The sequence below is a fragment of the Mandrillus leucophaeus genome, unplaced genomic scaffold (assembly GCF_000951045.1).
Source record: "Mandrillus leucophaeus isolate KB7577 unplaced genomic scaffold, Mleu.le_1.0 Scaffold405, whole genome shotgun sequence".
NCBI lineage: Eukaryota > Metazoa > Chordata > Mammalia > Primates > Cercopithecidae > Mandrillus > Mandrillus leucophaeus.
In genome coordinates this window covers 9,025-36,219 of record NW_012104310.1, presented here as the reverse complement: position 1 = coordinate 36,219, position 27,195 = coordinate 9,025, and the positions used below count along the sequence as shown (strand labels likewise).

The 27,195-nt window shown below is 36.1% G+C and overlaps 1 protein-coding gene across 2 annotated transcripts; it reads right to left on the bottom strand.

Annotated features, from left to right (window-relative positions):
* Nucleotides 1–1,884: 1,884 nt before the first annotated feature.
* Nucleotides 1,885–27,195, bottom strand: PKIB (protein kinase (cAMP-dependent, catalytic) inhibitor beta). Of its 2 annotated transcripts, none has more exons than XM_011992152.1 (3): nucleotides 27,097–27,195; nucleotides 9,910–10,086; nucleotides 1,885–2,376 (listed from the first exon to the last, which is right to left on the bottom strand). In XM_011992152.1, exons 1-3 carry the CDS (start codon nucleotides 27,179–27,181, stop codon nucleotides 2,309–2,311), a joined length of 330 nt encoding a protein of 109 aa, XP_011847542.1. In that variant the 5' UTR covers nucleotides 27,182–27,195; the 3' UTR covers nucleotides 1,885–2,308. The 2 variants fall into 2 exon arrangements, with proteins under 2 accessions (XP_011847542.1, XP_011847543.1); XM_011992153.1 differs by lacking the exon at nucleotides 27,097–27,195 and adding an exon at nucleotides 26,763–26,903.

The following is a 27,195-nucleotide window of genomic DNA, read 5'->3' as shown; positions in this document are numbered from 1 at the left end:
CACTAGTGAGTAGACTCATTGTTAAATGGTAATACTCATGGCCTGTCAGTCACCCATTAGCGTGATGGAATTGGCATTCATGTGGTAATGACCATGAATTGTCTATTCCTACCATCCTGTTTTCTCCCAGCACCAAGCATTGGGGATATCACAGAGTTTGTGAAGTCACAAAGAAAGGCAGAAAGACAAATAAACAAATTGAGCTTCCTACCACCTCCACTACCACAGTATTGGCAAGAGCATCTTGAATAAATATGACAATGATGATAATGATAGCTAATATTTATTGAATAATTATTCTTTGCCAGGCATTATTCAATTGTTTTGCATATACTATCTCATTTACTGCCTCCACCCACCCTATAAAGTATGCACTATTATTAAAACCATTCCACAGAGGATAAAACAGACTTAGAGACATGATGTAAGTTGCCCAGGATAAAGAAACTACTGAGTAGAATTCAAACCTAGATAATCTGAATTTAAAATCCACATGCTTAACAGTTTAACTCTACTCCAGAGAGTCAGCATTGTTGACACACATGGCCGGGTAATCCTTGCTGTCAGGGCTGCCCTGCGGGACAGTAAGATGCTTAGCAGTGTAACGGTATCCCTGGCCTCTGCCTACTACATTACAGTAGCACCTTTTCTCCCTTGCTTTCCACCTCCAGTTGTGGCAGCCAAAAAGTCTCCAGACATTACCAAATGCCCTCTAGAGGTCAAAATTGCTTCCCCACACATACTGAAAACCACTGTTCCACTCCAACCCCTCTTTATCTGATTATATAACCTCATGTCATTAAATAACGCTTAGAAATATAATTTTAATGGCTGTGATAAATGTTATTGAATATTAAATTAGTGCTACACTTAAAGTATTACTTTTGATTATTTAATAAGGAAAAAACTATATTTAAAAACTTACAGCAATCAAGTTCTTTGCGATCTACCCCTTTGGTGTATATAAGATATAAAGGTAAGCTCTATCAATAAAATAATAAGTCGGAGGTGATTTATATTGCAAAAACTATTAACTTCATTCTTTAAAATATGTCACCATTTTTTACCCAGCCTACTTCTGAAGATAAAATGAAGGAGACTTGTGTCAGTAACAAATCTCTTTAGCAGCAAAAGAGTTTATTCGGTTACTATACACAGACGTGGCCTAAGTCAACAATCAAATAAAATATAACTGCATGCATATATTTCTGAAAATGAAAGTAAATTAATCACTGACATTTTTGAAACTTCAGAATTCTATTATTTTTCTAAAATGTCTAATAAATCAGAATTTACTAACACTTTGGTTTTATTTTTGCTCCTTTTAAAATATGTTTAGATATACATGTTTAAAGGATGTATTTTACTATTTCTACCAGCATCATTGACTAAATGCTTAAGTGCCTACTGCTATGTTAGCTACTTTAAAAAAATATAAAAATTAAGGTCTGCATTCCTGAGGAAGGTATTTAAAAACAAATCAGACATACACAAAAGCCCTAAGAATAAGAAAAGAGAGTGTAAAACCACTAGTATTTTGTATAATTCATATTAAAGTAAAACACACACACACATACACATACCAAAGTTAAGGAAGATAGTAAAACTCATTTAATAGGCATGTTCCATATAACATTTTGTTACAAATTTTGCATTTTCCACATGAAAAAAATCACAGTAGGCACATACTAGAAGCAAAATATGTCAGGCAAAAATATCCTAAAGATGTTTCTGTTATCAAACTTTTGCAATTTTTCCAAATCGTTTTTGAGGTTTGGGAAAAAATCTGGGGCATTTTTGGCTAAAAACAAACACTATCCATGTGAGTTTTGACTATTGTTCTTTCTCACCAAAAAAAAAAAAAAAAAAAAAAAAAAAAAAAAAGTCCATAATTTTCTACAAATTCCATGAAGTTTTAAATCAATGGTGTTTGATTTACATTTACCAAGAAATGATTTGCTTATCACCATAAAAACTGAATTAAAAATACATCAGGCTAAGTAAATCCAAAAGAGAATAGTGAATTTTGTTGGGCTTACAGACAATGGTATGCATTTCTGTGATCATGTATTATTTTTAACCTTTTCCTTTGGTGCGATTTGGAAGTGACCTGCCTTTTAATAGCTTAGATTGGACATCATCATTGCAATCAAAGTGAGTAGCATCACAACACAATTATCTAATATACACATGCTGCTTAGGGCTGCAATGTTACCACAGTTACCACCAGATTAAATGTCTCAGGAAAACAGAACCACTTAGTCTTTCAACATGCGGAAATTCAGCACTCTTGACAGATTATGAGCCTTCATTTTTCTTCATTTTGAGGCTTTTCCAATTGGTCTTGTGTTGTTTCTTCATCTTTCTCTTTTGCATCTGAAAATAAAAATTCCATTCATATGTGGAATATATTGAAATTTATTTTATATTACATTGGAATAAAACTGTTGGTTTTTCCTTTGTCCACTGTCCATATTTTGCCCTCAATTCAGATATGGAAACTATACAAAGAAGAGAGATATGAGTAGGTTTGGGAATCTACCTTCTCCTGATCAACTTTCTCCTATTCTACAGAGTTATTAAGTGCCAGGCAGTCTTCTAGAGTATTCTCAGAGCCTCCATTTACAGATTACTAAAATGAAACACAAGCAAGTTAAGCGATTTGTCCAAAGTCAGAGACTAGTGAGTGACAGTCACAACTTGAGCTTGGGCCAACTGACTCTGTGGTCCATGTCCTTAGCCATTTCCCTATGCAGGATTGTACTCTCCCCAGCTTCTTCACACTTTCTACACTCTTTGCTCTTTCTTAGGAGATAACCTCACTTTCTACTTCATAGGAAAAAAAATCAAAGCTATCAGACGGGAGCTCCCTCAACTTCCTGCCATTCAATGTCTAAAACTCTCTGTGATCTGTGCTTATTCTTTCTGCCTTCCCTCTTTTTACAATGGAAGATGCACTCGTCAGCACTGGCTATGTAATTTGTTGGTGTCCAGTGCAAACTGAAAATGCAGTACCCTTGTTCAAAAATAATGAAAAATTTCAAGACAGCAACAATAGAACATTAAACCAAGTGCAAGTCTCCTCTAATCAAGGAGCCCTATGCAACCACCCTGGTTACACAATTTTGGAGCTGGCTCCTGATGTTACTCCTGCTGTGCAGTCTAATACCTTCATGATCCCACATCCTATCAATTTTTGCTTCATCAAGAGGTTGACTCTAATAATCATCTACTGCTCTTCATTGTATCTGACTTTTCCTTTCTCCCGGCTCCTCCGTTCCCTCAATTCACTACCATGTTTAAACTAAAAAAGACCCTCTTTCAACTGTAAGCCTTCCACATCCTATCTTCTCTTTCATCCTTTAAGAAGTATCCCTCTTTTGTTGTCTCCATTTTTAAGTAAAACTATTTAGGTCTACTACTTCTACAAAACTGTTCCCGCCAAGTCATCAATGGCATCTTTGAAATCTGATGGACTTTATTCAGTTCTTCAACTTTAATTCATCAAATATTTATTAAGCGAGTACTATGTACAAGGCAATGAACAAAACATAAATCCTGGCTCTCAGGAAAAATCTGATGAGAAATATGGACAATAAACAAAATAAATAAAATTGTGGTCAATCAGAAGTAAAAAGGGCTAATGAAGACATTAAAGCAGGAGTGGAAAATAGAAATTTTCAAGAAGTCTTGGGGCCTGGAGGATGCAATTCTAGACAGAGTTAGCTGGGTATGTCTCACTGAGAAGGGGACATTTGAGTAAAGGCCTGAAAAGTTGAAGAAGAATTCTATATGGATAGCAGGGAGAAGAGCATTCCAAGCACAGAGAAAAGCAAGGCCAAAGACAATAATACACAGGAAGGATTTGCAAATGGGACAGTGGTAGAGAAAATTAGAATGGAAAATGGAGTCACAGAGGTACCAAAAAAAACTAGATCTTGTGAGTGAAAAATGGCAGATTTATGGATCAATTTTGAAAGTAGAGCTGACAGTATTCACTGATAGATGAGATGGAGAATACAAGAAAAAGAAGGGAGATAAGGATGATTCCAATATTTTTGGCAATAATTTTGTTAACTGGAAGTATGAATTGCCACTCAGAGATGGGAAGATGCAGAAAGAGCTGTTGTTGGGAGACTGTCTGGAGTTCGCTTTTATATCCATTAAGTTTGAGATTCCCATTAGATATCCAAGCAGAGATGCCAATTAGGCAATTGGTATATGAGTGTGCAGTTCAGGAGAGCTCCAGGTTGGAGATACAAATTTGTAAGTCATCAAAAGCACGATCATTATCCCAACGAGATCAGATTACATCACAAGTGACAGAGTGTTGATAGATATGATGTCCAAAGACCGAATTTTGATAACCTCCAATTTATTAAGAGTTAGGGGAGATGAGGAAAGTAAAGCTGAAGGAGGAGCCGCCAGGGAAGCAGGAAGAAAACTAGATGAGTGGAGTGTCCGGAAAGCCAAGGGAAGAGAAACGTTACAGGAAGGAGTGACAATCATCTATGACTAAGAGATCATGCAAGAGGAGGGCTAAGAATGAACCACTGATATTAGCAGAGACAATGTCATTTGTCATCTTGAAATAGCAGTGGGGTGATGTGGTGAAGTGAAAATCTTATTAGGGTGAGAGAGAGAATGGGACGCAGAAGATTTGGAGCCACAGAAGCAGATAACTCTGTCAAGAAGTTTTGTTACAAAACAGAAATGGAGAACTAGGACAGTAGCTGGAGGGAGAATTGGGATCAAGGGAGAATTTGTACCCCTAGCAATCATAATTGGTTGCCTTCTAATTAACATGGCAGGTGCTTAATAAGTGTGTATTGAAAGAAATCCCTTAGAAAAATAAGCTTGGTGGAAAATGGTACTCTATAACAGTATGAAATACAAAGAACTAAATTATTTGTACAGTAATTGAAGCTGCACTTGCCACCACAGATTCTAAGCAAGCTACACACAAAGCTTTATAGCTTTCAGAGAAGAGTTGTTAAATCTGCTATCTCAAGTTTGTCTAATGAGCAGATAATAATATGAAGTCCCCTTAAGTTGTTATCTTTCTATGAAATGTACTAGGAAATCAAGGTAATAATTAGATGAAAACTAACAGGATACCATTTGTTGTCTATCTTGTATCTTGCTCAGGATTATTAACTAAAATATAAAACATGATTTCAAATACCTCTTACAGTCTCATTTTTTGCTTTGTAATGTGAAAGTGTTTAGAAATACATTGAAAGATGATTGTAGATAAAAAGAAACAATAATCTGCTCAAGAGGTTATGATTGCTGTCAACTTTGAGTTGTGATGTTAATGAAAAGAAAACTTTTTGTATTGTGATGTTAATGAAAGGAAAATTATTTTTCATATATTATGAACTTCCTAGTTAACATTGTTATTCTTCAAGCTTCTGCACATGTCAAGTGCTTTCAATGTAATTGAATATATTTTCAATATATTCTTTCAACATAATTTCTCTGAGAGTGCAACATCAAACTTCCCCTTCAAGCCTGTTACTGTCATTTCAAATGTTAATAAGCTTTTTTGAACAGTTATTTATCTCACTCTTTTGATCATAATAAGAACTCTTGAGAAAGTAAGAAAATGTTGAGTTCTAGATTATCTGGCTTGATTCTGTTCTCTAGAAGCCTAGTTTGGAAAAACATTTCTTATATGTAGTAACACGTTACTTAATATAAATATTGGCCGGGCGCAGTGGCTCACGCCTGTAATCCCAGCACTTTGGGAGGCCGAGGCGGGCAGATCACAAGGTCAGGAGATCGAGACCATGGTGAAACCCCGTCTCTACTAAAAAATAGAAAAAAATTAGCCGGGCGCAGTGGCGGGCGTCTGTAGTCCCAGCTACTCGGGAGGCTGAGGCAGGAGAATGGCGTGAACCCGGGAGGCGGAGCTTGCAGTGAGCGGAGATCGCGCCACTGCACTCCAGCCTGGGCGACAGAGCGAGACTCCGTCTCAAAAAAAAAAATAAATAAATAAAATAAATAAATAAATATTACGTTCAGATCCTTATTATGTATCTTTTAGGTAATAAACCACTTTAACCGTTTACTAAATTAGGCTTTTCATTAATATACGTTTAACATAAATCAGATTATAATAGTCTATTTTTTTACATTTTCTATTTCCATCCTTGTGTTCTGCTCTTCTTTGTATCAACTGTTTTTTCTACTCCTTTCACATTTTTAGAGTGCTTCACAGAACAATAATTCTGCAAGATGCTTCTTTGGAGATGGTCAAATAAATGACAGAAAAAAAATGCTGTATGTTCTATTTCTAGAAGGGTGTGGACACACTATTACTTTAAAGTCTCTGTAACAAAGGCTCTGAGAAGTCCTTGTCTAAAAAGGAAACATTCCGAGAAGTGTAAAAAGCCAATTATGTTGAAACCAGCAATTCCAAACTTACTTGACCACAGCACCCTTTTTATCTGAGTGACACATTAATACCCAAAAGAATTTCCATGAAGCATTTATAGAAAAAAGTTGGTATAATGGGAAAGATGAAGGCTTTGGAACCAGAAATTCTATTATCACTTAATTTTTGTGAGCTCGAGCAAGTCACTTAACCTGTTTGGGGTTAGTTATGGTAACATCTATGTATCAAAAGAGTGGAGGCCTTCTAAGGCTCCCTCTTTCTTTCTCATATTCTGTGTTTCCATTTGTACTGTAAAGGTAATCTACTTGTGTGGCTTGTGAGGTATGGGAGAATTTCATTTGCACTATTTTCTCCTCAATCATATAAAATAAATTTTGAAAATATACACTTAAGGCCAGGTGCGGTGGCTCATGCCTGTAACCCCAGTACTTTGGGAGACCAAGTTGGGCAGATCACCTGAAGTCAGGAGTTTGAGACCAGCCTGCCCAACATGGTGAAACTCCATCTCTACTAAAAATACAAATATTAGCGGCGTGTGGTGGTGAGCGCCTGTAATCCCAGCTACTCAGAAGGCTGAGACAGGAGAGTCACTTGAAACCAGGAGGCAGAGGTTGCAGTGAGCTGAGATGACGCCATTGCACTCCAGCCTGGGAGACAAGAGTGCAACTCTGTCTCAAAAAAAAAAAAAAAATTACACTCAAATATTCAAAAATGTGTATCTCTGAATCTTTTTCCCTCTGGTCCACCAGACCTATATATCAAATTACTTCATTAACTTGTCCATTTAGATGTCTCATAGGCATCCTAAACACAAAAATTTTCACTCCTCCAACTCTCAAAATTGCCCATCCTATAGGCTAACACTTCTCAGTGTTATGGCATCAGCACCTGCCTGACTGCTCGAGGAGTTATCCTCCAATTCTCTCCCTCATCTCTGCCACATCCAATTCATCAGCAAGTCCTATTGATTCTGCCTATAAAACATATCCCAAATCCACTGACCTCTCTCCATCCCAGGATGCCACCCTCTGTCACCTCTTGTTCATATGTCATCAAATATCATTGACCTTTTTATCATGGTTATCAATTTATAGGGAATAGATTAAGACAGATTATGAACTGGGCAATCCTCAGTTAATTTCATACAGCATGCAGGACACTGGAAATCCTAGATTTCCTGCCACTTACGCATATTTATTAAAAAAATTAAAAATGTAAACAAAAGAGGATAGACCTGAGGGAAATCTGCAGATCTTCCTCACCTCATAATTTGTATGTTTAAGTGAATAAATTATTGAAACCATAACATCTGAGATAGACTCCCGCTTTCAGTTTTCATTATCAATTGGAAAACATTTATTTTAAAATTCATAATAATATCTATACTTAGCTAATAGAAAGAGATAAACCTTCAAACTGCTTACTTGTAACTTTGTTAGTAAAATATTATCTATGTCATCTACCTATGTAAGCCTATATCCTTTTGTGTATTTTTTTCTACTCTTTAATTTTTCATTGACAAATAAAAATTACATGTATTTATATTGTTGTGCAACATGATGTTTTGATAGATGCATACATTGTAGAGTGGCTAAATCAAGCTAACTAACATATTCATTACCTCACATACTTATGTGTGTGTGTATGTGTGGTGGGAACAGTCAAAATCTACTCACTTGGCAATCTTCAAGTATACAATACATTGTTACTAACTATAGTCACCGTTTTGCTACAGTAGATCCCCTGAACTTATTTCTCCTGTCTAATTGTAATTTTATGTATTTTGACCATCATCTTCCTAATTTTCCTGGTAGCTACCATTCTACTCCCTGATTCCAGCTGTTTGTCTCTTTCAGATTCCATGAATAAGATCATGTGGTATTTGCCTTTCTGTGCCCGGCCTATTTCACTTTACAACATGCCTTCATCCTTTTGCGTAATCTTTAGCATCTGGTGTTATTTGTGAATTCATTTTTACCATTTTCAGTTTCTTAACTGATGCCTTTGACTTTATTTCAAAATGATATGAAGAAAAATATAAAAACAGTAACATATTCTTTCAGATCCTAGTCTCTCTAGTGACCAAAATAAAATGGAGAACACTGCTGACTCTCCCATAGTGTATTTGCTTTCTTTTGCTTGATTAAGTAATGTCAGTTACATTAAGGTTTTGTGTGTGTTGAAGGTGTATAAAATTTAATTAGGGTTTTTACACTAACAAGTAATTGCCTTCTCTACCTCACTAGTTTAGAACGGACTCCAACAGCAACATCACATTCCTATGGTCATATTACATTTTCAAACTTAAAAGGCCAAAAACATTACATATATGCTTATTTCTTTCTTCCCTTATCTTTCCCATCTTTTCATTCTTCTTATTATATTTTACGTTGAAGTGTATGCTTTTTAATTCTCACCTATAGTGTCGCATATGAGAAATAGTGGCCTTTGGAAAAAGATGAGGTAATCATGGAACTGCAGGATCTGGTCACAGCTCCTGGCCTACAAGGATATAACCATTTCATAGAGAATGAACTAGGAACATTTGAAACTTTACCAGGTAGTAAATAACCTCCTGAAGCAAAGAACCAAGAGCCTTCTTCTTGGGCTCCCAGGAATGGGCCAGATGTGAGCGGCTTCTGGTTCTCACTTGCTTTGTTGTCACCAAGAATAAATTCCCAAACATACACTAGAGTCCACCTGAGAGTCTAAAACGGGGCACAAAAGGTGAGTAGTTTGCTAATGACTTGGAACAAAAATGATCTTTAATCTCTCTGAGTGTAGTTTTTAACTTTGATTCAGGGTTTTGTTGTTGTTTTTTTTAAATCTCCATAAGAGTTTTTAAATGAAAGGCACCTTTTAACACTTTATTGAAAGTATCCTTATATTCGTTTTCAGGAGACTAAATTCTGGAAGCTATATAAACTGTATGTAAACAATGGAGAGAGAGACCTAAGATTTCCCTTCATGGTGTGACAGCTCTACCTTTCTCTTAATGTCAAGAATGATCACCTTTTCTACAAAAATTTTCTTGAAAGAATCTCATCCCTACTTGAGAGTAAACTTCTTCCTAGATTTGAGAATTAAAGGGCTTGTGGCACACTACAGTGAAGCAGAAGCTTCCAAAGTGATTTGTCAATGGATGGCAGAAGAAAAATTACTTTATTTATGAATACTTCTCAATAAAATTGAAAGCTCATTGACAGAAAGATCATATTTGTTCACCTTTGTATTCCCAATTACTAGCTTTGTGCATGACTATAACTATACACATGCAATGAATAAATAAAACTTCAGTTTCTACATACACAGCATGAGACAAAAAGATGAAATATTCTACTTTGGAAAAGGCTGAACATCCACTAAGCCTTAAACAAAAGCTGAGAGGTTTAAGTAAACAAATAAGGAAGCTGAGCACTTTTAACTAGGTAAAAGAAAGACTGTCCAGAGAAAAGGACTGGTTAAGAAGGGACAAATGCTGTTAATTGTAAGAGGATTTTGAGTATTACCTTCCTTCACGGAGAGAGCCTCCAGTTTGAGGGGTAAATCTGAGGTTCCGTCTGTGGCAGCTGAACTCTGGATGTCTGGTAAGGCATTCCGGCGGCCTGCCCTTGCTGAAGATGCAAAATTGGCGACCCCAGACTCCACATCAGTCATTTTTGATGAATCTGTCCTCATAGCAACATCTACAAATAGAATGTGCATATGAAGAAGATGAGCCTATTCAGAGCTAAATGTTCACCACAGTGGTTGAAAGGCATGGCTAGATCAAAAACACAACAGGCTTGAGAGTCTAATCATTGATCACAACCTTCATCAATGTCTACTGTTACGGTCCTGCAGCGCCCATTTGCACATTTGCTGAATAGAGCAGGAAGTCCTTAGTGTGAGGCAGATTGCTAAAAATAACCCCTGAGCCGAATGAGCCACTTGGATGCTTAAGGGTGCAGTAATCCCTTGCCTTTTGTTCTGCTTTTCTATGGATGGATCAGCCAAACAAGGGCTTGGAAGGAAATGAAAACTGGCTTTTTTGACCACTCCTGTAGAGACTCGGCCTGCCAGTATTTGCTTGTGGTAGTTGTTCAGGCTGAAACCAAATAACTATAATTTGTAGGGACCAAACAAAACACCCTTTTCCTACTTCTTAGATATAAGAAATTCTACTTTATCTCAAAAGCTTTTTCCCTAGAGAGCACTGGATATTTTGATCTGTTCTGGTCTGAAACCTAATTTTCGATAATTCATGTTAATGTTTGGAAAAGTAGGACTTATTTTAGGTTTTTTTAAATCTTCAGGTCGACATGGTAATTATTAATTCTTTCCTAAGCACCCTTTGTCTCCCTAACAATTGTCTCTCTCTAAGAAAGAATTCTCAAGAGATCATTCACTATAGAGGGAGGAAGGTAACAGTTATTGCTTACTCTAAAATTGACCTTTTTATGATGTTTTCTAGTGAATCTCTCCTGAGAAGTCAACTCTGAAGAGCATCTTTAAAGCAGCAGCAGCAGTAAGCATTTTATTGAAAAGCTATTTAATGCTAGCCTCTCAGCTAGGCCTGAGAGTACAGACGTATGGTATACTTTCCATCTTTAGGAAACTTGCACTCTCAAAAGGGAGAGAAAATATATGCATGCAAAGATAGATACCCTAACATAGAATGCACTATGATACCCTAATATAGAATGCACTGAGGGATGGAGATGCTCATTTGTGACACCTAAAAAGGGCAGAAATATGTAAACCTTGGGCTACACAGAACAAATCCAACTTTTCATGGTAGTTGGAGGGAGTAACTTCAATTCAGGAAATGCTAAAAACTAAATGACACAGTCACAAAACATGGTGCATTTAACAATAGAAACACAACATCTTTGGTTCACAGAATCCAAGAAATGCAAATTGAGCTTAGCATGGTCCTTAGGAGTCCAGGAATAGTTCGGAATTGCCCAAAAAAGAGTCATTCTATTAATTCCATAGATATTATTGTCTTTCCAGGAATCATGGGAAATTTGAGAACAGAGCTATGTTTTGAGATACAATTTTGGAATCCATCAGACTTTTAACTGCTTGGTATTTGGCAACTGTGGATAACATATAGATAACTTAGTGCACTGTAAAGAGCAATAGACTATTGGTCAAAAAGAATATGCTCCATTATAGACTTGTAAGGTGATATTGTTCAATCCATTTAATTTCTCTAAGTCACAGTTCCTCCCTTATATAACGGGCATAGCAATTAGCCTATGGATTCACAGGATGCTTGTGAAGCACTAATGACATAAAGAATAAATAAACTCTTTGTAACTATAAGGCATATGTTTGATTGTTGGCATCATTGTTCATATCTCACTAAGCGTTCTTTATTGTACCACCTTCTTGTGTATCCTCTTTAATCCTGACAAGAAGTATTTTCCTCTTGGGAAGACCTCTAGCATTTTCTAAGAGGAAAACCAGTATTTTTATTCAATACTACAAGAACATTTTTATATTATACTATTTAAACCTCCCAATAATCCCATGAGGTACTGAAGTATGACCCTTGTTTCGTGGATGCGGAAGCTGGGGATCAGAGAGGTTAAGCGACTCATTTAAAGTTGCACAGCTGCTAAGCCAGCACTCAGGCATGCAAACCCAGTTGCAGTTCACTCTGAAAGCAACACGATATGGATTATCACAAAATTGTCTCTTTGAATCCCCATAATGCACATAGCCATATAAAGTTACTTTATATTCTGCCTTTACTATTTTTATATAGAGAAAATAGGGGGGAAAATGTGTCTGTGTGTATACATATATATATCTAAAAGTTTGTTAAAGTATGTATGTGTATATATATATACACACACGCACATATACACACACACACACACATATATATATAAAAATACCTGGACGATGGAATAATCTCTCTCTCTCTGAATATATATATATATACATACACACACACAACTGATGCATATAATTGGTTCCCCATCTCTTCACAGTGTTGCTCTCTAGTTTGAATGTTTGGTTTTCTTGTGAGCTCTCCTATGATACATTAATTTTGGTCAGATCTCTTCTCAACAGCTTGTAAGAAGTGGCTAGTTTGGAAGTAGACCCCATTTACTGGCCTCCACTCTGTCCTCCACCAATTCACATCATATCAGAAACCACTATGACTGCAAGTATTTCTTCCTGTGTAACCGCAAAGAACTCTGCTGGTCTTAAAGGAACAACTCCATGAATAACTGAATTCTTACTTGCCTGCTAGTATAAAACCTTAAAATTAAATATGATAATAGTTTTTAAAATGTTAAGATATGTGATCTTAAATATTTAAATAAATGTATATATTTTATATAAAATAAAATGGGTAAACTTCTTCAGCAAGACGGGACATTTTAAACGAATATTGAGTTGAAATTTGTATATTGAAAGAGAAATTCTTTTTTTTAAATAATTTTTTTGGCTCGGCATGGTGGCTTATGCCTGTAATCCCAGCACTTTGGAAGGCCAAGGTGAGCAGATCATGAGGCCAGAACTTTGAGACCAGCCTGGCCAACATGGTGAAACCCTGTCTCTACTAAAAAATAAAAAATAAAAATAATAGTCGGGCATGGTGGCTCACACCTGTGATCCCAGCTACTCCTGCTAAGGCAGGAGAATCTTCTAAACCCAATAGGTGGAGGTTGAAGTGAGCCAAGATTGTGCCACTGCACTCCAGTCTGGGTGATGGAGCAAGACTTTGTCTCAAAAAACAATAATAATAATTTACTTAACTTTTACTTTAGGTTCAAGGGTACATATGAAAGTTTGTTACATAGGTAAACTTGCGTCATGGGGATTTGCTGTACAGATTATTTCATCACCCAGGTATTAAGCCAAATACCCAATAGTTATCTTTTCTACAGCTCTCCCTCCTCCCACCCTTCACCCTCAAGTGAACCCCAATGTCTGTTGCTAAAAAAGAATCTTCTAAAAAGTGGCCCTTGTAGTGGGTGATCAGCATGAAAAAGAAATTCTGGGTTTCACGTTTATTTCAAGATCATTTTGCTGCTAGCTGGCTGCTATTTTGGAAGTTTTTGCTTTTGCCTTTATATTGCTATTTCAGACATAGGCTTTCTAATTAGTTCTATTTTGTAGATTGATGCTGGAAAATAAAATAATCACAAAACTATCTAAAAGTTTGCTAAAGTTGTATTCATTAACTACTATTTTAAGATTGAAAACAGAACTGGCCAAATAGGGAGGCTAAGTAACAAAACTGCTTTACTTCGGGGCTGTACTTGGCCATGGCAAACTCACATTTGGCGCCATCTTCCTTTCAAAGTCTGCCACTGATATTGACTGACCAAGATGTCATGCTCCACCACAGGCAGACCACAGAGCTAACCTCGCCCAGCAATGTGGGAAGATGGCACATTCTACCGAGAAAAGCTATTTTCCTGACCAAATGTGCCAATGGCCTAGAAATTGGTGGCAGGAACATTTGAATCCACAAGATGACTCTTAGTTGGGCTCTTTAAACTCCAAAGCAAAGAGATTTATTGTACCACTGGAGATAATCTGAAAGCTCATCAAGAAAAAAAATATGAATAAACTATGTAATTATGTTATGAAATGTTATACTACAATTTTAAAGAATGTATTAGATCCAATAACACACTGAAATAAAGCAAGTTTAAAAATTAATATTTATAGTGTGGGGGAAAAGGAGAGAATATTATGAATACAATGGAATCTCATCTTTATACAAATAATAAAAATTCTAGTTGGGAATGGAAGGTAGAACAAGGAAAATATTAACCTTTTTTTCTCTACCTCTTTACATATTTTGACTTGTACTAATGATACCTTTGTAATTTAAAAGAATTGAAACATCCACCAAGAAAAATTATGAATAAATAGACATTCTAGCACAGAAAGGCTCTAAAAGTAACATTTTGAAAATTTAACCAAATAATAGCATATCCTTAAGAGAAAGCTTCTTCTTCCCCCAATAGCCATCTCTCATTTGTCTGTTGTTGGTTTTCTATACAACACTGATTGCATATGCTTGATTTTTTTAAAAGGGGTGATACACAAATAGAAAAGAGATGATTGCTGTCTTCAAATGCCTTGTGACATTTAAAATATATAGCCCACACAAAGATGAGTAAATACTTCAGAGAAAAATGACAGATTCACTTGAGGTTCTTTTAATTTTCTGGGCATAATTACGTTATGTTTGCTAACCAAGGCAGCTGACTCACTAGTAACTCTTCCTCTTTCTCTTCTATAGAATTAACAAAGGACTCTAGATGAGTGCTGCTGCTTTGTCAACTGTGGTTGCTTACAGAAGCTGGAACCATTTAGACATTTGGAGATTTCACAAAAGTCCTTGCAGTCCCACAGCAAGGTAATGCGATTTACATTGCCTGAGACACACTTCTATCTCTATTGAAAATATACAATTTTCAGACTGTTTGACAAAAGACTATTACACAGTTATATATATATATACACAAACACACACATGCCAGCATCTTTACAGTCTCTAAAATACTGAAAATGCAACACCAGCACAACTCAAGAGGACAAGATGTCCAAGATAAATGGAGCATTAAAGTCATATTAAAAAATCACCAGTCAGAACCCAGTGGGCCCCAAAGAGCCTGCTAAGAAAAAGAGGATGTTAGTATGTTAGAAGCATAATTATAAACAAATAGAAGTTTTTGCAAATTCTTTCCTCCCCACAACAGGTCCATTTTCTTAATTCACACACATTACTTTCTCAAGCTTCCTTACTTGAAGGCCAAGATTGCAAAATGGTAGATACCTTCTTTTCTCATCTCCGGATACATATCACTCATCCTATCTTCCACATCACTGTGGAAAATAGTTCATTTTCATTTATACCATTGTTCATTTTATACCTAAGACTTCAAATAAACTTCTTGCCCACTAAATTAGTTCCCTGGAGGTGTGAGTCAGACTTTCTGAAAAAACACAGAATAACAAAGAAGTAAAAACATGCATTTTGGAAAAAATGTCAGTGTTTTTCCTGGCCAAAGACTGAGAGAGAAGGAGAGACTGACAAATGGACAAACTGGACACTGGTCTCCCCTGATAACCAAATGCCTTATCTGCCTCTTTCCAGCTCTCAGTATCCTAATACCTTGTGCTAGATGTTTACAGTTCTCTGCCTACAAATCATTAATTTCATATAATTTTCTGTTTTGAAACATACGAACCTCTTCCAAACAAGGTGAAAGAACTAGAATTACTTCTTTTTGTGCCAACAAAAACAGATCATTATTTATTCATCCAGTCATCTCTTGAGCTCCTACTAAATTATCAAGTGTAAAGCCTTGTTCTTGGCCCACAAGTTACAGAGAGGAACCCATAGTCCGGTGACATGAGATATAGTTTGATCTTTCCAGTTACCTTTCCTGACCTCAAATCCTATTATTTGGAAATAAAGTAAAATTACCCATTCCTAACATTTAAATGCTTTGCATATCTCCTATTCCCTTAATTATCAAGATCATTTTAAGCTAAACGGAACTTACATGAAATGTAGACCCGTATAATTTTTTGAAACTTAGAAACCTTCTTGTTTTTGAAATTTTTCCAAAGATGGTATTTCTGTGCCTCTAGTGTAAGTCAAAGGGAACTCTACTTTTGTTTGTTGACACGCACATTTTTTAATGCTTATGTTCTTGCTTGTTAATTGCAGACAGATCATTCAATATACATTGGTAGACACATGGAAGTTCTTTTTACCACAGAGAATTTTTGACAGCTTAAATACATAAAATTCATAATGCAAAGTCAAATTAATTTTTTCATAATATTCCACATAAACTAATGCACAAAGCTGAATACCTTTCCAGCACAATGTTACTTCTTATACTAACATAGGGCCACTTACAACACTAACATACACGAATGCTGTTAATGATATAAAAGATTAACTGTAATAAACTATGTAGCCCCCTTGAGTATGTGTCTGTGTTTGGGGGAGTCAGATTTAACTGGTCATCTAATTATTTTTAGTTTCATGCTAAAAAGACTTATTCAACATGTACCCTCCAGAAAAGTTTTCAGAGAGTTAAGTTGGGCTTCTCCCAATCACTTGCAGCTTCCCAAAAGGACTAATAAATTTCTCCCATGATTGCAGGATATTACATTTGAAAAGACAATATAGTCCAAACTTCTAGATCCAGACACTTCAGTGATGCATCAATGTAACATAGCCAATTTGTGTCAAAGTCTTTCCTAAGTTTAGATGGTACTCTTTCTTCCATTACTATGATTCCTCCTGCTGCTTTCCATTACAAAAAACAAAAATAAACCCAGCTATCTACAGGGACAAAAATAAAAATGAAAATTCACTGTATACCAAAAAGTCTTTTTAAAAATTAAACAAGTTTCCTTTTTAATACATTAGCTTGAGTAGGGTGTATGTGTCCCAGTGGTGTGTGAGTGTGTGTGTGTGTGTATGTGTGTCTGTGTGTGTGCTATGTATAGTGGATGGTATCCAGAATAAAGAGTGATATTTTCACTTTTCCTTTAGAGGAGTATAAGTCTAAGTGGTTATAACTATAGCAAAGCATCCCTCCTGCCTACATTTTAAATAGTTTGGCTTTTATTTCTAGCTTCAGAGTGTTCAGAATTGAGAGGATTTAGCATGGATTTGAAGAAACCCTTCTCATTCTTTTTTTCCCAGCTTACCTCAAACCCTACCTATACTCCTTCACTTTCATTTGTTTCACATTATTCTTTCTAACCAGTGACTCAAATATTGTTGGTTCTTATCTTATAAAGGTACTAGAGCCTGCTTAAAGAAGTTAGGGTTCAATTCAAAAAGCATTTACCAACTCTGCAAAGCCCCACGCTAGACACTGTGAAATCTGGCACAATAAGGTCTTCTCATGCCTTAACTGGCAGTCTGTGAAGGCTGCGTGCAAGGTACCTTTACCACATGAGCAGGGCAGGCAGTGCTTCATTCCAGAATAGAAAATGAAGCCAGGCTTCACAGGGAACATAGCGTTTAATGGAACCCCAGAAAGTAAGTAAGCAAATTCCAGAGAAAGGCCGCCCTCAGACCACCCATTTCTCATTTAGTTGCTTTTCCGACTACTCTTGTACACAAAGCATTCTTAGATTTCAAAGGGGGCACAAATATGCTCCAAGTACACAAAATCCCCAGCACTGAATTTGCCATAGTGGGAAAATAATGTGATTTTGAAGTTCTTGTGTACAATGTGATTTTGAAGTTCTTGTAGTCTGCTTGTACTCTTCCCTATAAAGAGGGAATGCAGCCAGTCTGTGTCGGGGGTTTACATGCAAGGCCTAAAAAGTCAGTTCCCTTTTCAATGAGATATATGGTTTTAAAATGTCAGATGACTGTTTATGACATCAGTAGGAAGAACAGAGGGGAAGTTAATTCTTACCAATGTGGTCACAATAGAAATGGCTTTGTATCCCTCTACTTAGTAGAGGGACTGGAACATAGCTGCTTAATACACTCAATAAATCAATGTTGAATTAATAGCTGATACCTATTGATTATGAGCTGAAAATGAAGGTCCTTTTCATTATTAATATTCATAATAAAGACCAAAAGTAAATAAAGAATAAAATAAGACTGAAAGTTCGGTTATTCAGTATTAAAATAGATTTTGTTTTGTTAACATCAAAATAGACAGGAGTCAGGCTGTAGAGTAATGACAAATACAATGGCTCTTAGATGTGGAAGCATTTATAATTAATATATACTTATTTGCCTTTCAAAGGGAAAATGCAGTGTGATATCAAATAATAGAACTATTTTTACTAATACACCAAAATTTATAGATGGAAATGTATATCATCTATCAAAGCAATTACTTCAAGTAGCCACATATTTATTCCACTTCTGAATCTGTTTTCGTGACTCCGTCATTGCAACTCATTTTATACTCATACATCAAATAGTGGTAGCATGTTCTATTTAAAATATAACATATTTTATAGTGAACTGTTATTAATTTTTTAAAAAATCTCCCACTTGATCACCCATCTCTTTCTACTAAGAATGACTTCAGCTACTTTTCAAAACCTCTTTAGATAATTTAGATTTGCACATATTCAAAAGAAAACTATTTTAAAAGACGACTTCAAAGCAGAGCTTTAAGCACTACTGAACTGCATTAACACACTCTCAAAGTGACTGCCCTGATTTAGTCCTCTTGTTTGTTACACGGTCTATATGGAGCAATGGGAAGTTTGGTCTTCTGAAGTTGAATCCTGGACACTCTTGAAGTTGAATCCTGGACTTTCAACTTCTAGAAAGACATCTAACTTCTTTGTTGATTAGCATTCTACATTTTTAAAAAGTAGGATTTATATCATCTGTTTTACTACCCTGAATGCAAATGAAGTAATGCTATAAATGTGCTTGGTTAACAACTACACAAATGGAATCTATTTAGGTATCAGTCATTTAAATTTATAGGCAATATGAAAGAGTATCATTATGAATATCAATTATTCTTTTATGCAACAGTGTTGACGTGGCTCTAGAGACAGCCTCTGATGTTGGACTGTAGACAGAAAGAGATTAACGCAGCTGGGTGTGATTGATGGCTCATGCCTGTAATCTCAGGGTTTTGGGAGGCTGTGGCAGGTGGATCACCTGAGGTCAGGAGTTTGAGACCAGCCTGGCCAACATGAAACCCAGTATCTACTAAAAATACAAAAATTAGCCAGGTGTGGTGATGCATGCCTGTAATCCCAGTTACTCATGAGGCTGAGGCAGGAGAATCACTTGAACCCGGGAGGAGGAGGTTGTAGTGACCCAAGATAATGCCACTACACTCCAGCCTGGGCAACAGAGCAAGATTCCATGTCAAAAAAAAAAAAAAAAAAAGAGAGAGAGAGAGATTAACTCTGAGACATTTGGGACATTTCCAGAAAGTTGATATTGTTTAAAAAGGCATTCAAAAAATCATTTACAATCTGCTTCCCAACACACCCTCAAATTTGTCTACGTTTCTGCAACATTGGAACCATACAAGTCACCAGTCACAGAAAATCGTATCTCCCCTACACTGTCCGTAGGAAGATTTCTCCCTAAAGGTGAAATTCTCACGTACTTTCAAAAACAAACCATGTTTAAATGTTCTCTCCAGCGGTTAAAATGGGAATGAAATTCCTAATTTCTTCATGATGCCTAAAAAACTTTCTTAATCTGAGTAATATGACAATGAGATAATATGGCAGAGGAAAAGGGGTCACAAAAGATAATATTGAGAGAGTCTTGCTTTCTCAGTGGGGCTTGCTTTAACCACCTTGTTTAAAATTGCATCTCCTCCATCCAGCTTCTGATTCCTCTTACTTTCTCTTAGCACTTACGAGCTTTGAAAATGTATTCTCATTTACTTACGATTGCAGTTGTTGCTTATTGTATGTCTCCCTTCACTAGAAGGTAAGTTCCACAAAGCAGAGCTTTCGTTTGTGTAGGTTGTTTCACTGATGTATTCATAGGACCAAAAGCCATACCTGATGCTTATTCAGCAGGCACTCAATGAATAAAGTAATTGTCTTTCCACTTTTCTTTTTAACATGAAACTTTTTCTTTTGGCATATGACGTTAATATATGCTTGTTGTTGGGAAAAGGACAATTCCGAAAGACATAAAGAAGGAAAAAGAGATTGCCATCCTGCTATCCAGTAACAGTGCTGTTGTAATTCTGGTGCATATCCTCCCAGAATTTTTTCAGCGGCACATACACAAGAATATCACAACATAGTTTACACACCATTTAGCTTGAAGCTAGATGATATTTACTTGATGTCATTTTATTATACGTTAAAAATGCAGTATTTCTCAAATCAACATAATTCAAAATTTCTAATGATGGTTTTGAAAAAATAAAATTTTCTTGAATGTTAACATTACAGAGTATATACCAACAGTGCAAAATATGCATAGCCAAAAAGCAAGGAACATGGCTGAGTACTGAAATTATTTATAAATTTTTCTTTAATTGGATAAATAAAATGGGTATAAAATAGATAGGTATAATGCTTTTTTAAATGCACCCAAAGTGTGCATTTTTTAAATGCACCCACAGTTTCAGTAGTGTCTTTTTCTTCTGTTTCATCAATTTATAGAAAAATTCTTAGGATGTCTCTTAGTCCCTATTTAAATGAATATAATATTCATTTTTTTTCTGACTAAAAAAGAAGAAAAATGATTAAGCCTTTTCAATCTCTGATTTGTTTTCTAAGTTCTCTTCAGTACTTTACAGAAGAAATCATTATAATGTTGCAGCAAGCAAAAAATTCAATAAAAATTACAGTAACAAAAATTAAGAGTAGTTTTGAGAATTTTTCTGGGTCATAGAGGAAAACAAATCCCAATCAAAGGGCAAATAACTTTAGAAAGAAAAATCATCTCATGGAAATATTTTTTCATCAAATTATGCTTATTTATGTTAACCTGCAATTAAGTTAATAGAAGTAACACTATTTAAATTGACACATTTAACTTTTATGAAAACTTTTGTACAAAATTATGTTACAATAGTCCTTTAGTACTATATAAGTTAAATAGAAAAATGAGGCCATGAAAATATATAAAATATTTAAAAACATAAATTTTCAAAACTTTAAAACCACTATGCATACATCAATTTTAAAATACATGCACAGAAAAACATTTTAAGGGAAATATACTGAAATCATAATAGTTATTCCCTTTGTGTATGGTATTATAAATGATTTCTATTTTTCTTCTTTGAATTTTACTTTTTTCCAAATTTTCTATAATGAAGATTTTTATAATATGAAAAAGGCATACACATGTGTTAAGCACACGTTGTTTTAAAGCACTTTAATGAGAATTTGTTCATCTGATTCCATACCGGGGATTAGTCACTACTGTCTTCATTTAAAGGGTGAGGAAACTGAGGATGATAGAAATAAAATAGTTTAACTAAACCTAGCTAGCAAGTAACAGAGACAAGATTGGAACCTATTTCATCTGACAACTCATTATTTTCTCCTTCAATTACACCTCAGCAAACATTTATTGAGCACAATCTCAGTCTTCATTCAATCAATTATTGTTAAGCATCTACTATATCCTCCGCTCAGTGCAAGACTCTGGGAAAACAGTGGCAAATAAAACTAAACATTGTGATAGAAACAGTGGGGACACACGACGATGCTTAATATGTGGTCCCCACCCTGAAAGGGTTGTGAACTCATTGTACAGATGGAATATGTGCATATTAAAGGAAAAGTAAAAATAGAAGTAAATATATGATATATTCAAATAAGTGTTATAAATAAAAATACTGTAGAAATGTAAAAGATAAATGGTTATTGAATTTTGGGGTGATTAAGGAATACTTCACAAAGGCTGTAAAACAGATACAGAGCCTTAAAATTGGGAGGAATCCACACAGGTAGAAAGGGAATGAAAGGCTTACTAAGCCAGAGAAGTTATCTGTAAGCTAAAAGAGGGGAGTGTAAAAAGCAAGTCCCAAATAAGAGAAAAGGAAACATTTCGCTGTCATGGAGTGTTATGCCCACATGGAGTTGGAAAAATGAGTTGGAGCATAGTCATGACACAGTTGCAAAGAAAATGAATACCATGAACAATATGTGAACATATCCTGTAAGCACCAGGGAATCATGAAAACTTCTAAATCACGTAGTAAAGGTATGTATGAGATGGATTTTCTGGCCAGGTGCGGTGGCTCCTGCTTGTAATCCCAGCACTTTGGGAGGCCAAGGCAGGCGGATAATGAGGTCAGGAGATCGAGACCATCCTGGCCAACATGGTTGAAACCCCATCTCTACTAAAAATACAAAAAAATTAGTTGGATGTGGTGGCACGTGCCTGTAATCCCGGCTACTTGGGAGGCTGAGACAGGAGAATCACTTGAACCAGGGAGTTGGAGGTTGCAGTGTGTCAAAATTGCGCCACTGCACTCCAGTGTGGCCACAGAGCGAGACTCTGTCTCAAAAAAAAAAAAAAAAAAAGACGCACTTTCTGAAGATAGAGACTGATGTCAAGGAGAACCATTAAAGCATATTAAAAGGTGAAGTTTTTAAATCAAATCTACCATAATAGGAGTAATAAGCTGATTCCAAAAATTTATATGAAAATGCAACAGACCGAGAATAGCTTCTTATTTCAAAAAGAAAGGGAAAGGTAAAGAGCTTACACTATCAGACTTGATGGCTCACAAAGTCTTACTTATTAATTCTGTGTGGTATTCCTCAAGGGTAGACAAATAGAATAAAAAATAAAATAGACACTCTAGAAATAGATAAATACACTCATCGTCCATTGATTTCTGAAAATGGCTTTGAGTATTAATGTGGTCATTGAACCATGATGATCTTGGAGGACTCACAAAAGCACCACAAAATTAGATATTGGTGGAGAAATTTTTGATCATGGAAACAACAGATCTTGTTTCCAATAATTTGTGACAAAAATTCTAAGGATTATTAAATAGATGGCTTTCAGCTATAGTGTTTTTCTGGTAGATTTTATTTTTAGACAGAGTCTCCCTCTGTTTCCCAGACTGGAGTACAGTGACATGATCACAGCTCACTGCAGCCTCAATCGTCTGAGCTAAAAGCAGTGTCCTGTCTGCCTGTCGAATAGTTAGAACTACAGGTGGGCAGCACCACTCTTGCCTAATTTTTAAACTCTTTGTAGAGTTGAAAGTTGGTCTTAAACTTCTGGCCTCGAGTGATCTTCCCTCCTCGGCCTCCAAAAGTATTGGGATTTCAAGCACGAGCCTCCCTACCTGATTCAACGATCAACACTTTGCTATATTTAATCTCTCTAAACATACATACACACACACACACACACACACACACAGTTTTTATTTCAGCAACTGAAAGCAAGCTGCCAATAACATGACATTGCATATCTAAATACCTTAGCATATATCTAAGTATTTAAGAATTGGTATTCTATGTATATCCATAATACCATTATATTTCCACAACATTATTTTTTTCATGTTCCAATTCCTCTGAGATAATTCACCTTTTCCCCTGGAGTTTAGCCTTTGAAATTCTTTTGGGAACTATGGTTTTTTGACGCCTGAAAAGATCTATTTTTATCTTCATTCTTACAAATATACTATTTTAGGATGAAAGCACCTAACAATGTTATTCCACATTATTCTATTTTTGCTGCTAAGAAGTTTGCTAATTGTGATGGCTAATTTTATATGACAACTTGACTGGGCTACAAAGTGCTCAGATACTTGGTTAACCATTTCTCGGGGTGTGTCTGTGAGGGAGTTTCCAGATAAAATTAACATCTGAATCACTGGACTGCATAAAACACATTGTCCTTCTCAATATGGGTGGGCCACATCCCATGCATTGAAGTCCTGAATGGAATAAAAAGATAGAGAGAAGGAGAATTTGCTTTCTCTGCCTGACTGTCTTCAAGCTGTCTTCAGCCTTCAATCTTTTGCCTTAAACTCAGACTTGAACTGGAACTGACAACAGTGGGTCTCCCGGTTATCAGACTTGAACACAAACTGGAATCATATCATTAGATCTTCTGAGTCTCCAGCTTGCCAAAGTCTTAGGACTTCTCAGCCTTCATAATTGCATGAACCAATTTCTCTCTCTCTCTCTCTCTCTAAATATATATATACACACACACACACACACACATATACATATGTAGTGTTTTTTATAGAGAGAGAGCATTTTTGCCATTCTTACATAGAGCGTTTACATATATATACGTATATATACACATAATACATAAAAACAGCAAAACGTTCTACATAAGAATGGCAACTGCATCAAAAATGTATTAGATTCTTCAGAGAATTGCATAATAAGTGTATATAGTTCACTATTCTCTCTTCAGCTGTGCCTAATCAGTAGCATAATCCACACAGTTTTTACTTCCAATTATTATATTTTTATTTCTAGGCAATCTACTTTGCTCTTTTTCAAGTTTAGTTCATTATATTATGGTATCTTATTACTTATTTTTCAAGTCTAGTACAGTATCTTATTACTTATTTTTCAAGTCTAGTTCATTGTATTACAGTATCTTATTAGTCATTTATACTTACATATTTTTTTCCTCACAGTAAAAATAATAAAGGAATATTTTAATAATTGAAATAAAAACAATAGTCATATCACACAAGAGCAGCTGTTTGCTTCCAGTCTTTTTTCTGTGGGATTTTAAATAGTTTCCAAAATACTGTACTGTTTCCTGCTGTGTTTGCTTAACATATGACATAAGCTTTTCCCATTAAAATTCTGTAAGTTTAAAAGAAATAAAAAGTTAAAAAATCCTCAATTATTCTTTCAAATATATTAAGGCTATAAAATTTTTCACAAATAGTAATAACAATATCATATACAATGTGTGTTCAGTATATAGACAATATGCATGTGTACATTATACACAATGCATTAAAATGTTATATTATCTTTTACTTAAAGCGCATTTCACTGAACAGTAGAGCTGATACAATGAAGCTTGTTTCATCAGAGAAGTCAATTGAATCTTTCTGTAGCACATTATTGCACGATTATGGCTTTAAACAAAAGTTACAAGTCACAAGTTCTTACATTTTTGGGTCACATGGTAGAATGTATTCCAAATGAAAAATGGAGAAGAAAGTACATAACATCATGCTTCATGTTATGGCATATAAATATTAACTATTTTAACATATAACTGTATGATGAATGATACAGTTAAGACCTATACTATATTATATATAGTTATTATTATAAAAAGTTATACATTATGCCACAGTACTAAAACCAAAATATATTCTTCTCAAATAGTGAAAAAAATTCTCTATGAAAAATTTCAATATCTAAACTCTTTATTCTCTGATCCTATTGTTTACTGTGTTTTTGTTGAATCTTTCTCATGGAAACTTATTTCTTTGGTTGCTTTGTGATTTGGGGTTCTGAGATTTTATATATATATGTGTGTGTGTGTGTGTGTGTGTGTGTGTGTATATATATATATTTCTTTTTTTTTTTTGAGACGGAGCCTCACTGTCTCCCAGGCTGGAGTACAGTGGTGCGATCTTGGCTCAATGCAAGCTCCGCCTCCCGGGTTCACGTCATTCTCCTGTCTCAGCCTCCCAAGTCGCTGGGACTATAGGCACCTGCCACCACGCCCAGCTAATTTTTTTTTTTTTTTTTTTTTTTTAGTAGAGACAGGGTTTCACCATGTTAGCCAGGATGGTCTTGATCTCCTGACCTCGTGATCCACCCACCTTGGCCTCCCAAAGTGCTGGGATTACAGGTGTAAGCCACCAAGCCTGGCCCTGAGATCATATTTTAAAAAACATTTTCCTTAAGGCCTGGTGCAGTGGCTCATGCCTGTTATCCCAGCACTTTGGGAGGCCAAGGTGGGCAGATCCCCTGAGGTCAGGAGTTCAAGACCAACAAGGTGAAAACTTGTCTCTACTAAAAATATAAGAATTAGCTTGGTGTGGTGTTGTGTGCCTGTATGCCAGACACTAAGGAGCGTGAGGCAGGAGAATCACTTGAACCCAGGAGGTGGAGGTTGCAGTGAGCTGAGGTCACACCACTGCACTCCAGCCTAGGCAACAGAGTGAGACTCAATCTCAAAAAAAAAAAAAAAAAAATTAGCCTTATATTCTCAGCATGACTTTTGTTCAAATTATATAGACTACACAGTTGCAAATTTGCACATTTAATGTGAGGTTTCGTTTTTGTTCATAAGTTATTAAGAGAGCCTTTCCCCCATTTCCATCCAAGTCAAAGTCAAGACTGGCAAGTCTCCTTACTGTCTTCCTAGGAGGTTAGGGTTTTATCATATTACCCTTTTACTGAGCGTGTCGCTCTTAGAAATCCAAGCCTTACTCTGGTTACCTAATGTAACTAATAGTAACTCTTGTTACTACTACTCCCACAGCACCTGGTTGTTCATACTATTCCTGGTTACAACCCCAACGTGCTCCTGCATGCCCCGCAATGTTCTTCTCCTTGGGTGGTGAGTGTATGTGACCAGTAAACTGCTGAGGATCTCATCTGTCCAGTGTTGGGTGTTAGGTGTCTAGGCATCTGTGAATCTCCAAGGCAGGAATCTTTCCTTCACCAATAGGGTGAATAGAAAGCAACAAAATCCACGGGTGTTATGAACCATATGACATGCCCAACCATTTCAGAAGACACCTAGTCAGTTACAATTAACTGTTCCTTGGTTATTTGGTTCTGAGTTATTTGGCAAGGCTACCTGAGACAAAACTGCTAACTGCTGATGGGCTTGAGCTATGGCCTATGTGCCACTGTTATGCCATCTCTTTTAACTCTGCAATGCTCTTGTCCCCAAGAAGAAAATGGTTGTTAACTATACCCTGGTGTGACATGCTGTCAGGTTCAGCCTGTGTTTGGCAGGTGATCTCTGAAGCTTCAGCCTGTAAATGCAATGAGAAAACATTGCCTTAACCAGTCAGTACTTCAGTCCTGTTTACCAGAGCTCAGGCTAGAGCTCTCTGATCACCATGTCTAGCCTGGTGACTGTCACTGACTGCTTGGAGCAGCAATACGGACTTTGCTTGTAACGGTGCACCTATGGAACGGGCACAGAGGCAGCCCTGTGTGACATTTGTGGGAATGAAGGTGACCACCCCATGGAGAGCTAAGCATGGTATCCTGGTTGCCATTGTTGTTCATGCAAAGGTAGTGACCTTTCTGGTCTCCTCTGCTGCTGCTTCCTGAGCTGCTGTTGCTTGCACTCTCATGACTCCGAAGGGCATTAAGGTGAAGATCCATGGTGGCCTGTGGCA